Source organism: Camelus ferus, chromosome X (assembly GCF_009834535.1).
Source record: "Camelus ferus isolate YT-003-E chromosome X, BCGSAC_Cfer_1.0, whole genome shotgun sequence".
NCBI classification, from domain to species: Eukaryota; Metazoa; Chordata; class Mammalia; order Artiodactyla; family Camelidae; genus Camelus; species Camelus ferus.
Window position 1 is genome coordinate 13,882,909 of NC_045732.1, and position 14,750 is coordinate 13,897,658.

Sequence of the window (14,750 nt, forward strand, 5' to 3'; positions counted from 1 at the left end):
TTGGAAATCGATATGAGGATATAGCAGGAGATATCTCAAATTAATTAAGAGGAGAGATTTGGAAATCGTTATGAGGAGAGAGGTTAGAGGAAAGATTTAGAATTCATTATGTGGAGATAGGATGAGAGATCTGGAAACAGTTGTGAGGTGAGAGGAGAGACTGTGGAATACTAAACAGAAGAGAGGTGAGAGCAGAGAGCAGAGATTTTGAAATCGTTATCAGGACATAGGAGAGGGGAGATTTCGGAGAAATTATGCGGAGAGAGGAGGAGAGATTTGTAAACATTTGTGAGGAGACAGTAGAGTCTTTGGAATAATTATGAGGAGAGAGGTGATAGCACAGAGGAGAGATTTGGAAATCGTTACAAGGATATAGGAGGAGAGATTTCAAATTAATTAATAGGAGAGATGAGATAGGAGAGATTTCGAAAAAATTATGAGATATGAGCGATACGTTACTACTTATGAGGACACAGGAGAGGAGAGATTTGAAAATTGTTATTAGAAGACAATAGAAAAGAGAATATAGGAAAGAGTTATGAGCATAGAGGATACAGTAGAGATTTAGAATTCATTATGTGGCGAGAGGACGTGAGATATTAAAACAGTTATGAGGAGAGAGGAGAAAAGATACATAGGAAAGGGTTATGAGGAGAGATCATAGAGGAGAGATTTCGAATTAATTATGTGGAGAGAGGATTAGAGATTTGTAAACAATTGTGAGGAGAGAGGAGAGAGTTGTTAATAGTTATGAGGGGAGAGGAAAGAGGGAGAGATGTGGAAATAGTTTTGAGGAGAGATTTAGGAAAAGTTATCAGTAGAGAGGAGAAATTTCGGACTACTTAAGAGGAGAGACGTGAGAGCACTAGGAGAGATTTGGAAATCGTTTTGAGGAGAGAGCAGGAGACATTTGGAAATAGTTATGAGGAGTGAGGAGAGATGAGAGAGGACAGATGTGGAAATAATTATGATGATATAGGAGCAATTTGGAAAGAGTTTTGAGGAGAGAGGAGAGGTTTGGGAATAGTTATCAGGGGATAGGAGAGAGCAGAGGGGATAGATTTGGAAATTGTTATGAGGAGATCGGATGAGAGAGTCCAATTAGTTTGAGAAGCAAGGAGAGAGGAAATATTTAGAAATAGTTATGAAGACACAGGAGAGAGGAGAGATTTGGAAAGAGTTATGATGAGAGAGGAGAGATTTGGGAATAGTTAGGATGTGAGAGGTGAGAGCACAGAGGAGAGATTTAGAAATCGTTACGAGGAGAGAGGAGAGAGGAGAAATTTGGAAATAGTTATGACGAGAGTGGAGACATTTTAAAATAGGTATTACGAGAGAAGAGAGAAGAAATATTTGGGAATAGTTATGACGAGAGAGGAGAGAACATAGAGGATACATTAGGAAATAGTTATGATGAGAGAAGAGAAAATAGAGGAGAATTTTGGAAATAGTTATGAGGAGGGAGGAGAGATTTAGAAATAGTTATCAGGGGAGAGGATAGAGCAGGAGAGATATGGAAATTGTTACGAGGAGAGTGGAGACATTCGGAGATAGTTATGAAGACAAAGGAGAGAGAAGAAGAGATTTGGAAACAGTTATGATGAGAGAGGAGAGATTTGGGAATAGTTATCACAAAATGGTTTTAAATGGGCCTCACTTACACCTCGTAGTCTTCCTTTCCCTCAGGCCCAGTTCTTATCCCACTGGGTTTCTCACGTGTAGAACTGACGCTGGAATGCAGAGTTCTTTAGAAGGATCTGCTGACTTGAATTGAGGACAAGGTGACTTCCCTGCTGGCCCCAAAGGACTACTCCTTACCCTCAGAGACAGGGTCTGTGCGCCCCAGCCCTGCAGAGGGAGCCCAAGACATTAAGTAAGTAATGTTCACGTCTCTCAAAAGCATCACCCTCCTGAATGGGCCATACCTGGTGGGCGGGCTTGATCCGTCCCATGTCCCGTGGCAGCACAGTGATCTACCTTCTCAGTCTGTGCCAGCTGAGGTGGCGTGCCATCTCTACCAGACTTGATTGTCCCTCCGTAACAACATGTTCAGTTACCTTGAACGCTGAAATACTGCCCGCCAGCCCCCATGCTGGGCAGTCAGCTCCGACACTCATCCCAAAAGAAATCCTCAAACTCAACCTGACTGATTTCTGCCCACGTGCCCCTTAACTGTTCCCTCAAACTAATTGGTTTGGCATTATCTGGCCAAAAAAGAACCTTTTGAAATATGGCATCCACCAGGAATGTTCTGGCCCTGAGAGGGGACTGCTGGTACCAGGCTGGCAAAAGCCCTCCCAGCTGCGACCACCCCTGTAACCAAGTCTGGCCCCCTCACTGCTCCCCACAAACCGGCCTCAGCGTCTGCTCCTGCCTCACCTGTTATTCATGTCTGTGCTGACGTCACTGTAGGTGCCCCACACATTTTTCTCCAATTAAAGGAATAGAATTTTACCTTAAAAAGTCACTAGTAGTCCCACTAGTCAGATGCATCTTGTGTTGTATCTTTCCAGCGTACTTTATGACAAGGAAGAGTAAGACGACACCTACATACTTACAGTATTGTCTGCGTCTGAAATTCAACCCTCCACGAACGTTTTCCCGTTACTAAATACTCGTCCACATCCACGTCTGGTAAGTGCTGTGGTGAGTGGATTACTTTAATGCCCCTAGGTAGGACTGTGTGGGATGTACCACAATTAATCCTCCGTCGCTTCACTTTCCTGAAGTCTTTTCTCTCAAAAAAAGAAATCACGCTCTTGACAAGTAACTGTTGAATAGTCAGGCATCATTAAAAGAAAACATAATCTCAAGTCATAAGCACAGCGTTGAGTGAAAGCAGCAGTCCCACAGGAATGCCTATGGCATGATTCCTATTTTGAAAAACAGATTTAACTGGCGCTTGGGGGTGCTTTCTGAGGTGAAAACTCTAAAAACAAATGAGGAATTGGTGATGCTGTGTATCTCAGACTGAGCGCTGGCTCTGCGGCTGTTTGCCCTGTGATAATATGTGCTCTTTTCTCTATGAATGTGCTTCTTCACAATACAAATAGCTTTCAAAATTCATCACCCCTCTAACGCAGTTAAAAATGTCTATTCATAACTCTGATTATATTATACATACTAGTGGGTAATGTGCTATTCTTGCTCGATATATTCTGATCATTTTTCCTTTTGGTCACATTTTGTTGTAATGGCAACTAGAATGACCATAATCAAAAACATTAAAACTACCACAATGTTGGAGAAGATATGGAGAAACTGGAACCTTCCTTTTCTGGTGGGAATGTAAAATGGTGCAGCCAGTTGGTAGAACAGTTTAGAACTTTACAAAGACTTAAACGTACACTTGCCATACGACCCACTAATCCATCTCCTCGGTACCTGCAGGAGAGAGAGGAGGACGTATTACCATACAAAGTTTCACATAGAAATGTTTATAGCAGCATTGTTCATAATAGCCAAAACTTGGAACCAGTCCAAACGTCCAGACACTGACGCATGTCTAAACAGACTGTGGTACATCCATACAATTGACGACTGCGTTGCCATCAAGGGAACCAAGTACTCACACGCTACGACACGGATGCACCTTGAAAACACTATGCCAAGTGAAAAAGAGTCAAACACAACATTAGCACACCTCATATGACTCCAGGTATATTTTGCACATGGGCACGTAGCTCCCTTGTATGGAAGTAGCACCAATTGTTTAACCGAGCCCTCCTGCGGGACTTGAAGTTTCCCATTTTTCAATATTACAGTGTGGTGGTGACCATCTTTGTGACTAAGTGCGTGTGGCCAGTCTTAATTACGTCTTTAGACAGATGCCCGGAAGTAGAGCTGCCGGTGTGAAGGGCTGTGCCTTCTCAGGCTTTCGGTAAACAGGGCCAGTCACCGGGTTTGCTGGGTCTGCGCTCCCTCTGGCAGAGCGTGGGGGTCAGAGGTCTCCATCGTCAAACGCAGCCCCTCTCTCAGACCTGGCGCTTCCCCCTGAAATGCAGCACGTCCCTCTCCCATGGCTCACTGCTCACCCGCGGGGGGTGCTCCAGGCACGAGGGGCCCACTCTCACCATGCCCTGGATTTGTTTGCAGCGCCCCCGGGTATGCGGCCACCATGCCCTTGCTCAACAGTAACAGCGAACGCCAGCTAGCAGGCTTCGTCGTCGTCACCATCGGATGGACCCCGGGCACCGCGGCCGTGGGCCTGGCGGAGTGTCCAGTGCGGTGCAGCGACACTGCCGCGCTCTCCCCGCCGGGCCGGCCCGGCCCGCGTGGGGATGCGGTGAGCCTGCGTCTTCCACCACGTCCACGATGCCAGCCCGGCCACCCCGTGTCACCACTACACCTCCCGGGACACACCTCCCTCTCCATATCCGTATTGCTCAAAGTCTCCTGATGGCCAGCATCCTCGGGCTTCTGGGAAAAGCCTTCATCATCTTTGCGCTTAGGAACGTGTACCTGGGAATTGCGTGGACGAGGGCCGCCTGTAATCCATTCACTGCCTCAGGAACTCTGAACGTAGCTGCCAGCCTCTGTATCTCGATGACTGTGGTCTGGAATTACCGCTCCGTGATGAATGAAGAGGAGGTTGCCTTCCCACCGCCTCTCAACGTGCCCTTCAAGCCAGATACTCAGCAAACTGGTGGCGACATCCTCCTGCGTGTGTGGCTGCCTTCACGCTGTTTGTAGGGAAGTTTGGTTTTCCTCTCTTAAAAACTCCCCCTAGAGAGCCACATGCGTCCTGCTGTTCCATAAAAGTAAAATTCCTCACTGCATCAGAACCAAAACTACCAGGAGTCTACACGGAGTATTACCCGGATGCCCTGCAAGGACTCAGGATCACGGCAAAGGTAGTTTGGGGCAGAAAATGGTTGTGACTTTCTGTGTCTGAATTTGATTCATTGGTTGGTTGACTAAAGAACATTTCATTAAAAATCTTGCCCACCTGCCAGTTGGTCTTACTGGATCTGCATTTTAATTACTGTCAAATAAATAATCAATACTACACACCTAGTGTGTGGAAGTAAGTTTCTGAAATTCTCACATCTTACACTTCTACTAAAAAGAAATGACCTCAATTCCTATGGCATGGTCATAACATCTATCAGATAAAATGTTCCAAAATGTGCAAAATGTAAGGAATCCTCCCGCATCCACTACCCGACTCAACCATTACCAAGATTCTGCCATATTAGCTTTATCTCTTCTCTTGCCCTATTTTAATCCATTTTTCTTTTTCTAAAGGATTTTAAAGTGAACCCCAGACATGTACCCTCATCCCAATACTGAGATAATATACTCCAATATTACTCTCTAACAAATGGACATTTCCTTGCACAATCATATTCTACCTAAAAAACATTAAGAATTATTCCTTCCTATCAAATACTTAGAATTTTTAATACCTTAAAAATAACTATAGTTTTGTTTTTCCCACACAAGGTGTTCACTCTGCCTCTTAGGTCTTAATCTAAAGCACTCCCCATAAGGACACTATGAACTCATCTACAAATCAGAAACAAACTTGCAGACATAGTAAATAATCTTATGGTTACTGTGGAAAGGGGGTAGGAAGTGATACATTTGGGAGACTGAGATTTGCAAATGTTAGCCACATATATATAAAAATAGATTTTAAAAAAAGTTTCTTCTGTATAGCACAGGGAACTATGTTCAATACCTTGTAATAACTTTTAATGAAAAAGAATATGAAAACAAATATAAGTATGTATATGCATGACTGGGACATTGTGTTGTCCACCAGAAATGGACACATTGTAATTGACTGTATTTCAATTTAAAAATAAATAAATAACGCACTCCCCCTACCGCACCCCTTCTGCCCTTTAAGAAAATGATTTGGACTTGCTGAAGAAAGTGGGTCAATTGCCCTGCCGTTAAATGTGTTATAGCTTGAGGCTGATTCTGGGTGAGCTCTTTGAGGGACAGTATTTCAAAGAGGCTGCCTCGTACTTCACACGGAGTGCATTATGCCTGGCTGTATACATTAACTGTCCTTAGTGATGCGAAGACTGATGGGTGGACCACGAGGGGAAAGCCTGATCTCTTCTGTAAATTTCATCAAACTTCCATCTAACAGTTTCATCTATTGATGGTCCTTGTTTGAATCAATTATCGCACTAAGGATTACAATTGGGGACTTTCTCATATAAACATTCTTTTGTATTTATTAGCTGGGATGCTTTTGTAGATAGAGAACTCTCTGTTAGCAAGCATGGCTACTTCATTACTCTAAAATTTAGCTCATAAAAAAGGTAAATGCTTCATTTTCCCCCTTTAATTGTTCAATTTCTAGAGTAAGGAGGGAGAATGCCCCTAAATACCTTTGGTGTCGATCTATATATATTTATTTTTTTAATTGTTTCCCCTACCTCAGTTTTCCTTTTCGTCCTCTTCTTTTTTGAGTATCAACCCTTGAATATGAAATCAAGATTATTTCCATGTTTTCATTACAGAAATTTTCAGACACATTAAAAAATCAACAATTATCTCAGCTTCCAGAATTGTCAATATGCGGCTGGTCCTATTTCCTTTCTACCATCACTGACTCTCACCTACCCCAGCCTTGGGTTATTTTGTAATAAATCCCTGGCAGTGTATTATTTTATCCATAAATATTTCAATACACATTTCTAAAAGGACTCTTTAAGATAATCACATTGTCATTAACACACCAAAGTTAACAATAATTTCCTACTGCATTCAAATACCTAGTCAGTGTTCAAATTTACCTAATTATCTCATAAATGCTTTTGACAGTAACTTGTGGGTTTCCATGTACTCAAAATGTTTCCCTCAATGGCACTTGTTATTCCTTTTATGATCAAATTGTGCCCTTCTGGGCAGTGGAGCCGCAGGGACACGTGTCCTCTGATATACCTCTATTGGTATTATTTTAAGATTCAAAAAAAACCTTTCTTCTAGACAATTATACTATTTACCTCAACTCTTCACTTAATAAAATTCTTTCTGTGAAAATGATTTTCCTCAAGAGCGAAATAGTGAAGAAGAGTACATAGCAATACAATTAACAACTACGTGTCAAATTTTAGATGTTGAAATTAAAGCACATTTACTCTGTACCTAATTACCTTTTATACCAGTTGCTCTTAATAACCTCACAGAAATGCTGCCCAGAATAATTCCAAACACAAAAAATTTTATGCAGGTTCAGAACTCTCTTGAAAAGAATCTATTCATGGATCTCATTTTCAAAGTGACAATTTCCAAAAACTGATTTGTTGTATCATGGACATGCTAGAAACTCCCCCTTCTCATAATTCTCAGCTCATTTTTTAAACAAGTCAACTTTACTAGTTAAAAGCCTACCTAGAATATTAATAAGCACAGATAAACCCGCCTTAAAATCATTTAACAGCTGTCAGTGATGGTTTCTACCTTTAAAGTTTAAGAAGAAAGCATTTTTAGTAAAATCAAATCATTACTGAAGTCATTTTCCTTTCAAGAAACATGGCTAGAAAGCGTGTTAATTTTTTAATGGGAAGGATTTCACTGCAGAAGCACTATCTTGGGAGCAAAGCAAATTCTAAATGCAGTAAGATCATGGGGCCATCTTTACAGGCTGCAACAGTAAGACATTAAGCCAGCCAGTGGCCTGGAATCTGTTTGCTTACGTGTTTCTTGAGTTTCTTCCACGTCCAAGAGCTTGCCATCGTTACACTGAAGTTCATGGATGATCTAAGAAGAACAAGGTATTGTTTTTAATCTCAGTTCCAGTTCATCTTCAGTTTTTCCTTTACTATGTTTGAGAAAAGTTCTGTCCTTTCCCAGAGCCTGTAGTTCTTTTCTGGCTCATGCCTGTTTGGATGATGCTGGACTACTTTTACAAAAGCATTGGACTCTTGACGGTTTTTCCCATACTTGTTTTGCTAGAAAAATCTGCATTCTGCATTAAGAATTTTTTTCACGTTCTCCAGCTATGCTGTATTATATATCATGGTAAATTTTTTTGAATTTTTCTGGTTCTGAGATTTATATATCAGCAAGGGTTTGCCCATTGGAGGTCCACATGGCGACAGTGAGCTCAGCGTATCCCTCCCTCCCGGAATCCAGACTTGCTCTTCACTAGCCAATTAATTCTCTGACCATCCCCATCAGTTAAGAGGAGGTGCTTCCTATAACTCACAGTCAGTCATGATTTCCATGGCCTGCACAGTGCTAGGGATGGTAGTTCCTATTAGTTGTTTTTGTTTTGCTCTCAACAATACTTTAAAAATCATGCTTTAATAAGTGTTACTGAAGTTTAAATCATATACCATAAAACTCACCCTCTAACATGTACTAGTGGTTTAGTACACTCACATAATTGTGCAGCCATTATGACTGACTATAGAACATTTTTGTCAGCCCCAAAAGAAAGCCCATTAGCACCCCCATTGGCATTTGGGGCTTTCTTTTTTGTCCCTCAACAAGATGTACCAGATGCATCTTGTACATTTCAAGTCCAAGACCTTAAATCAGCTATGCCATTCCTCCAGTGAGCCCTAGACATGGAGATGGTATTTCAAAACCACAGTTTGCACACTGATGGTGCTCATTCTACAGGGTTATCAATGTATCTAGGTATTTTAGTGAACAGAACTAGGATATACATATTTTAAGAAGGAAAAATCCTATTATAAAATTACTTTTAATTCAACCTTAACTTACAGAATTTTTATTTAGCTGCAATTTTATACTGCATTTCTTTTTCCCAGATTGAAACCCCAACAATATTAACATACTTATTTACTCTGATATATAAATTTTAAAAATAATATTACTAATATTGTTATTAGCCATAAGACTACTAAATAAAGTTTAAGGGCTCTTTAAAGACCTTTTTGTCTCTATAATTTATTGTATTAGGTTTATGTAGTCAAAATACTGCATTCTAAAATTTTTTGGTATAATGATGGCTATAGCATTAACCATTAATGGTAGTTGTATGGTTATATCACCAACTTGGTAAGAAATTAAATTTGCTCATCTCTTTTTCTATTTGTAGGGATTACTCTGGTGTTTTTGACAGTTTTATTTTTTGAATATGTGAAATATTTATATAATTTCAAAGTCAATTGTGCTTTGTAGAGTTAGGTTTCTAATAGAAGTGCAGCCAGTCAGGAGGCTAGACGGGCATTTGACATTTTGCAGAGAAACCACACAATTATTGATCCCCTCGATTTTCTCTGTTGGGGGAGCCTCCTACTTAGAAGAGGAGACAAGAGAACTCTGGAAAAGGCATATGGCTTTTTTCTTTCAGGCTCCACAAGTCTTACCCTGTTCCGCTAGAGGAAGAGCACGTGTCCCAAGGAGAATATGCAGAGGACATTTTGATAGTGTGTGACATCTCCAATAAGACACCTCAGTCATGTGAATAATGAGCCTGTGGAACCAAAAAAAAAAAAAAAAAAAGCCCTCCAGCAGATAATACTATTACCTGCAGAACTGCATCAGAAGACCTGGAGTTTCATCCCAGCTCCATTTCTGACCAAGGACAAGCCACTTCGAATCTCTGTATTTTGATCCCTCATGTGGAAGATGGGAGCCACCTGCCCAGTATCCTCTCTCTGGCACAGGAACGCCATGCTTCCCAGAGCCTCATTCTCATTCCTTTCTGCTGACAGACGGACAAGCCCTAGGAGTATCATTTTCTGATTATCCCTGCAACTTACTCCCAAGGATTCAAATTGAAAATAAAAAATGTTAAAAAAAAAAAAAAAAGAATCCACACTTTTTGCTGGCATAGGAAGGTGGATTAATAAACCATATGGAAAAAAAAAAAAAAGAAAAGAAAAGAAATCCAAATAAGTTGATCCACAATCTAGGTTTTGCTTCATCAAAGATGTTTGGTTTATGCAAAATACATCAAGACATTTTTAAGTTGTGCCCAAAAGAAGCCAACATGTAAAGGTGGAATTTTAGGGGGGAAGATAGTGCTCAGTGGTAGAGCACAGGCTTAGCATTCCTGAGGTCCTGGATTCAATCCCCAGTGCCTCCATTAAGATAAATAAATAAACCTAATTACCTCCCCCCCAAAATAAAAAATAAATAAAAGGGGAATTTTGAGCAAATGATGGGTAGAAAGAGTAAAGAGGCATGGTTTGCTATATGCAACATATTATACATCTTCAAGGTCAAGTTTATTGTTTTTAATTATAAAAATATGTTTTTTTTCACAAAAACCATACAAATTATAGAAAAATAAGAATGAAAGTCTCTACCTTTCTAAATTGATCTCCCTAAAATTACTTTGTGTGCATCCTTCTCAACTTTTAAAAAAACGTATGTACATATCTATTTGCATATACATAAAGAAAATTACAGCTGTTCTTCTTTTGACACAAATGGTTATACCATGTGTATTATTACTCATTTTGTTTTTTTAGTATAATGCAGAAGTTTCTTCAGACAGTGCATATGGACTAACTCAGTCTTACTAATGCCATGTAAAATTCCACTATAAATGTGGATGCATCATTATTTATTTAAGCATTCTTCTATTAATAGACATTTAGGTTATTTCCAATTTTTCTCTATGATAAATGGTGCTGAAACTAACATCTCTCTATATATATTTTTGCAAACTCTTATAAATGCCTTAGTATCAATTCCTGGAATTGGAGTTGGTGGACAAGAGGTATCAACACTTCAGAAAGATACTGTCAAATTGTGTTCCAAAAATGCCTTGCAAATTAATACTCCCACTGTGATCACAGATTTCTAGGCATCATTTATTCTTACATAAAATATTTAGAATAATAATTGAAGGCCAATACATACATAAAACACTTGACTATAACTTTTAGACAAGAAGGACAAGTTGTAAATAATGAACAGTATGTAACCTGTGGCTCATTCAATCTGTTTATTTTTTCTCTTTGATGCTCCTGGCTTGACTTCATGATGCCTCTACCTCGTCTTCAGTCAACCTGAAATGAAGCACTTGTTCTTCAAAGTGATGGGCCTTTTTCTTAGTTACTTGGCCTGGGGTTTCGGCATAAGCCTAGCCAGAAGCAGATCCTGGCGCATGAGGGAGTTTGATAGCAAGACTGTTCCCATTGTGTTCATTGGACTTTGGGAACCTTTCTATTTTCAGAAATTTAACATCTCTGGCTCAATAGCTGAGTTGCTGATGCATAGCAAGATCAACTCGAGCTGGGTCATTTCAGATGAAATCTGGTGTGGGCAGGACCTGATGCTGCTGGCCAATTTTATGATGTCTGCGGTCCTGATTTTCGGCTCAGTGGCACTTTCAGTCAGCTGGATCAAGGCCCCGTACCCAGGTTTCCTCCAACTGCACTACAACACTGCTGCCTTCTTCCTTTTACTCAGCTGTAGTTGTACCATGATTACCGTGAGCTGGAATTTCACTGTGGAATTTTATGGTGAAACCATCCTTGACTTTCCAATTACCTTTTCTATTAAAAGAGAAATGCTAACAAAGAAATGTTTCTCTTACATGTTCCCACTAGGAATCACAACTACTATCCTCTCGCTACTAAGTGCCACCATGTTCTCCTGTGAAACATGTCCACTAAAGCAGTGGACTCTAGTGAAACCCTTGGCTGTGGCCAACTGTAGAAAACAAGAAGTCTGGACAAAGGCCTACTCTTTGGAATGGCTGGGGATAGTTTTCTTGAAGAAATTTCTACATATGTGTCATATTGTCATAATCACTTTTTTATGTAAAATAAAATATATTTGGTTTTTCAGGGTGCATCTGAAGTTTATATTCTCTTCTGTTCATCTGTTTCACGGAAGCTTTTCACTTCCTGAAATCCACAGGCAAACATTCTGTACACATATTGTTAAAAATCAAAGGCAGGGAAGGTTCCCAAGACGGCGGAATAAGAAGACCCTGAGCTCACCTGCTCACAAGCACCACCAAAATTACAACTATTTACAAAGAAACTATTGATGAGAAAGGCTGGAACCTACTAGAAAAGACCTTATACAACTAAAGATATAAAGAAGGAACCACAACAAGATGGGCAAAAGGGGCAGAATCATGGTATAGTCAAGACCCACACCCCTAGTGAATGACCCACAAACTGAAGAATAACTACAGTTGCTGAGGTTCTCCCCAAGGAGCAAGCGGCCTGAACCCCACAGTGAGTGCCCCAGCCCAGGGATTCTGTGCTGGGAAGATGAGCCCCCAGAATGTTAGGCTTTGAAGGCTGGGGGGCTTATTTTGGGCAGACCTAGAGGGCTGTGGGAAATAGAGAGTCCACTCTTAAAGGGCGCACACAAGCTCTCACATGCACCAGGACCCAGGGCAGGAGCAGTCGCTTGAAAGAAGCCCGGGTCAGACCCACCTGCTGATCTTAGAGTCTCTCAGGGAGGCAGGAGATGACCGGAGCTCACCCTGGGGACACAGACGTTGGGGACAGCCATTTCTGGAGACTCCTTCTACCACACGGACACTGGTGCTGGCGAACGCCCTTCTGGAATCCTCTCCCTAGACGATAAGCCTCAGGACCCGGCCCTGGCCCTGCCTACCAGCCTGTAAGCATCAGTACTGGGATGCTTTAGGCCAGACAACTAGCTGGGTGGGGACAGAGCGCCACCCACCTGCAGGCGGGCTGCTTTAAGACCCCCTGAGCCCACAGCCACCCTGGACATGACCTTGACCACAAGAGGGCGCACGACAGCCCCACAACTAGGGCATAGGAACTAGACTTGGGGCCCCAAGGGCCCTGCAGCCAAAGACCCCGGGACCCAGCTCCACCCACCAGTGGGTAGGTGCCAGCCCCAGAACACCCAGAACCCTGAACCTGCCCACCAGCAGGCAGGCACCAGCCCCAGGACAACTGCAGTCCCCCAGCCACCTGTGGCAGGACCCAGCCCTGCCCACTAGCAGGCCAACACCAGCTCTGAGATAACTTGGGAACTTCAGCCAGAGTCTTCAGGATGAGGCTCCATCCACTAGTGAGCATCCATCAGCAGGCTGACACTAGATCTGGCAACCCTGGCCCTGTAACCACCCACTGCAGAACCTGGTGCTGCCAACCAGTGATCCAGCACTAGCTCTGGGGCCTGATGGGGTTCCACAGCCAGTTGCGTCATGACCTATCCCCAAAAACCAGTGCACAAAGTGAAACCTGGCAACCAACAGGACCAGGGGCCAGCCACGCCTATACACAACCCATAGTAGTCAGCCCACCAAAACAGAAGAACCCACATAGCCCACATAGGAGACACCCCTAGAGCATACAGCTCTGGTGAACAGAGAGGAGTGTGCTACTGGAATACATAGGCTGTCTTCTACAAAAGGCCACTTCTCCAAGCTCAGGAAACATAAACAACCTACCAGATACACAGAAATAAAAACAGCAAATTAGGCAAAAATGAGGCAACAGAGGAAGATGTTCCAAATAAAAGAACAAGATAAAACCCAGAAGAAGAACCAAGTGAAGTGGAGATAGGCAGTCTACCTGAGAAAGAGTACAAGGTATAATCATAAATATCAAAGAACTCAGGAGAAAATGGATAAACAGAAAGAAAAGTTAGATGTTCTTAACAAAGTGTTAGAAAATATAAAGAACAAAATAGAGATGACAAATATAAGTGAAATGAAAAATGCACTAGAAGGAATCAACAGTAGATTAAATGATATGGAGGAGTGGACCAGTGAGCTGGAAAACAGTAGTGGAAATTACTGAAGTTGAAAAGAAAAAAAATCTTAAAAATGAAGACAGTTTAAGAGACCTCTGAGACAATGTCAGGCACACTAACATTTGCAATATGGGGTCCCAGAAGGAAAAGAGAGAGAAGGGGCAGAGAACATATGTGCAGATATAACAGATGAAAACTTCCCTAACCTGAGAAAGGAAGCAGACATCTAAGTACAGGAAGCACAGGGAGTCCCAAACAAGACCAATGCAAAGAGGACCACATCAAAACATAATGTAATTAAAATGGCAAAAATTAAAGATAAAGAGAGAATATTAAAAGCAACAAGGGGAAAGCAACACATTATGTATGAGGGAATTTCCATAAAGCTATCAGCTGACTTTTCAGCAGAAAGTCTGCAGGCCAGAAGGAAGTGGCACAATATATTTAAAGTGATGAAAGGGAAAAACCTACAACCAAGAACACTCTACCTAGCAAGGGTGTCATTCAGATTTGACAGAGAGATCAAAAGTTTTACAGACAAGCAAAAGCTAAAAGAGTTCAGCACCACCAAACAAGATTTACAAGAAACATTAAAGGTACTTCTCAAGGCAAAAAAGAAAAGGCCATAACTAGAAACATGAAAACTATGAAAGGAAAAAGCTTATCAGTAAAAGCAAATATATAGTCAAGTTAGTAAATCAACTACATACAAAATTAGTAGGAAGGTTAAAAGACAAAAGTAGTAAAAATATCTTTAGCCACAATAAGCTGTTAAGGGAAACACAAAACAAATAGATGTAAAATATGATGTCAAAACCAGTAATTGTGAGGAGAGAGGAGTAAAAATTCAGGGTTGTTAAAATGCATCTGAAATTAAGAGATAAGCAACATAAAATAATCATGTGTGTGTGTCTGTATATATATATATATATATATGTATACTGCTATATATAAACCTCATGGTAATGACAAATCAAAAATCTGTAATAGGTAAACATACAGAAAAGAGAAATAAATCCAATCCCTGTCATCAAATCACAAGGGAAGAGAAAAAAAGAGGAAAGAAATAAAGAACTATAACACTAACCAGAAAACATTAACAAAATGGT

The 14,750-nt window shown here is 41.1% G+C and overlaps 2 protein-coding genes across 2 annotated transcripts; both read left to right on the top strand.

The window, feature by feature from the left end:
- Window positions 1-1,651: 1,651 nt before the first annotated feature.
- LOC106731240 (claudin-34) lies at window positions 1,652-5,608 on the top strand. The gene is made up of 3 exons (XM_014568523.2): window positions 1,652-1,873; window positions 2,514-2,634; window positions 4,096-5,608. The coding sequence occupies exon 3, from the start codon at window positions 4,180-4,182 to the stop codon at window positions 4,690-4,692; it is 513 nt and encodes a 170-aa protein (XP_014424009.1). The 5' UTR covers window positions 1,652-1,873; window positions 2,514-2,634; window positions 4,096-4,179; the 3' UTR covers window positions 4,693-5,608.
- Window positions 5,609-10,930: 5,322 nt separating this feature from the next.
- LOC102504656 lies at window positions 10,931-12,535 on the top strand (the record flags this gene model as incomplete). Its single annotated transcript, XM_032475640.1, has 2 exons — window positions 10,931-11,603; window positions 12,489-12,535. Coding segments are annotated over 2 exons (720 nt in total), but the record flags the coding sequence as incomplete, so codon positions are not given.
- Window positions 12,536-14,750: the final 2,215 nt, after the last annotated feature.

What these genes read in the sequence shown, in the direction of transcription:
- LOC106731240 (XM_014568523.2), top strand. Translation starts at nt 4,180, where the DNA reads ATGGACCCCGGGCACCGCGGCCGTGGGCCTGGCGGAGTGTCCAGTGCG.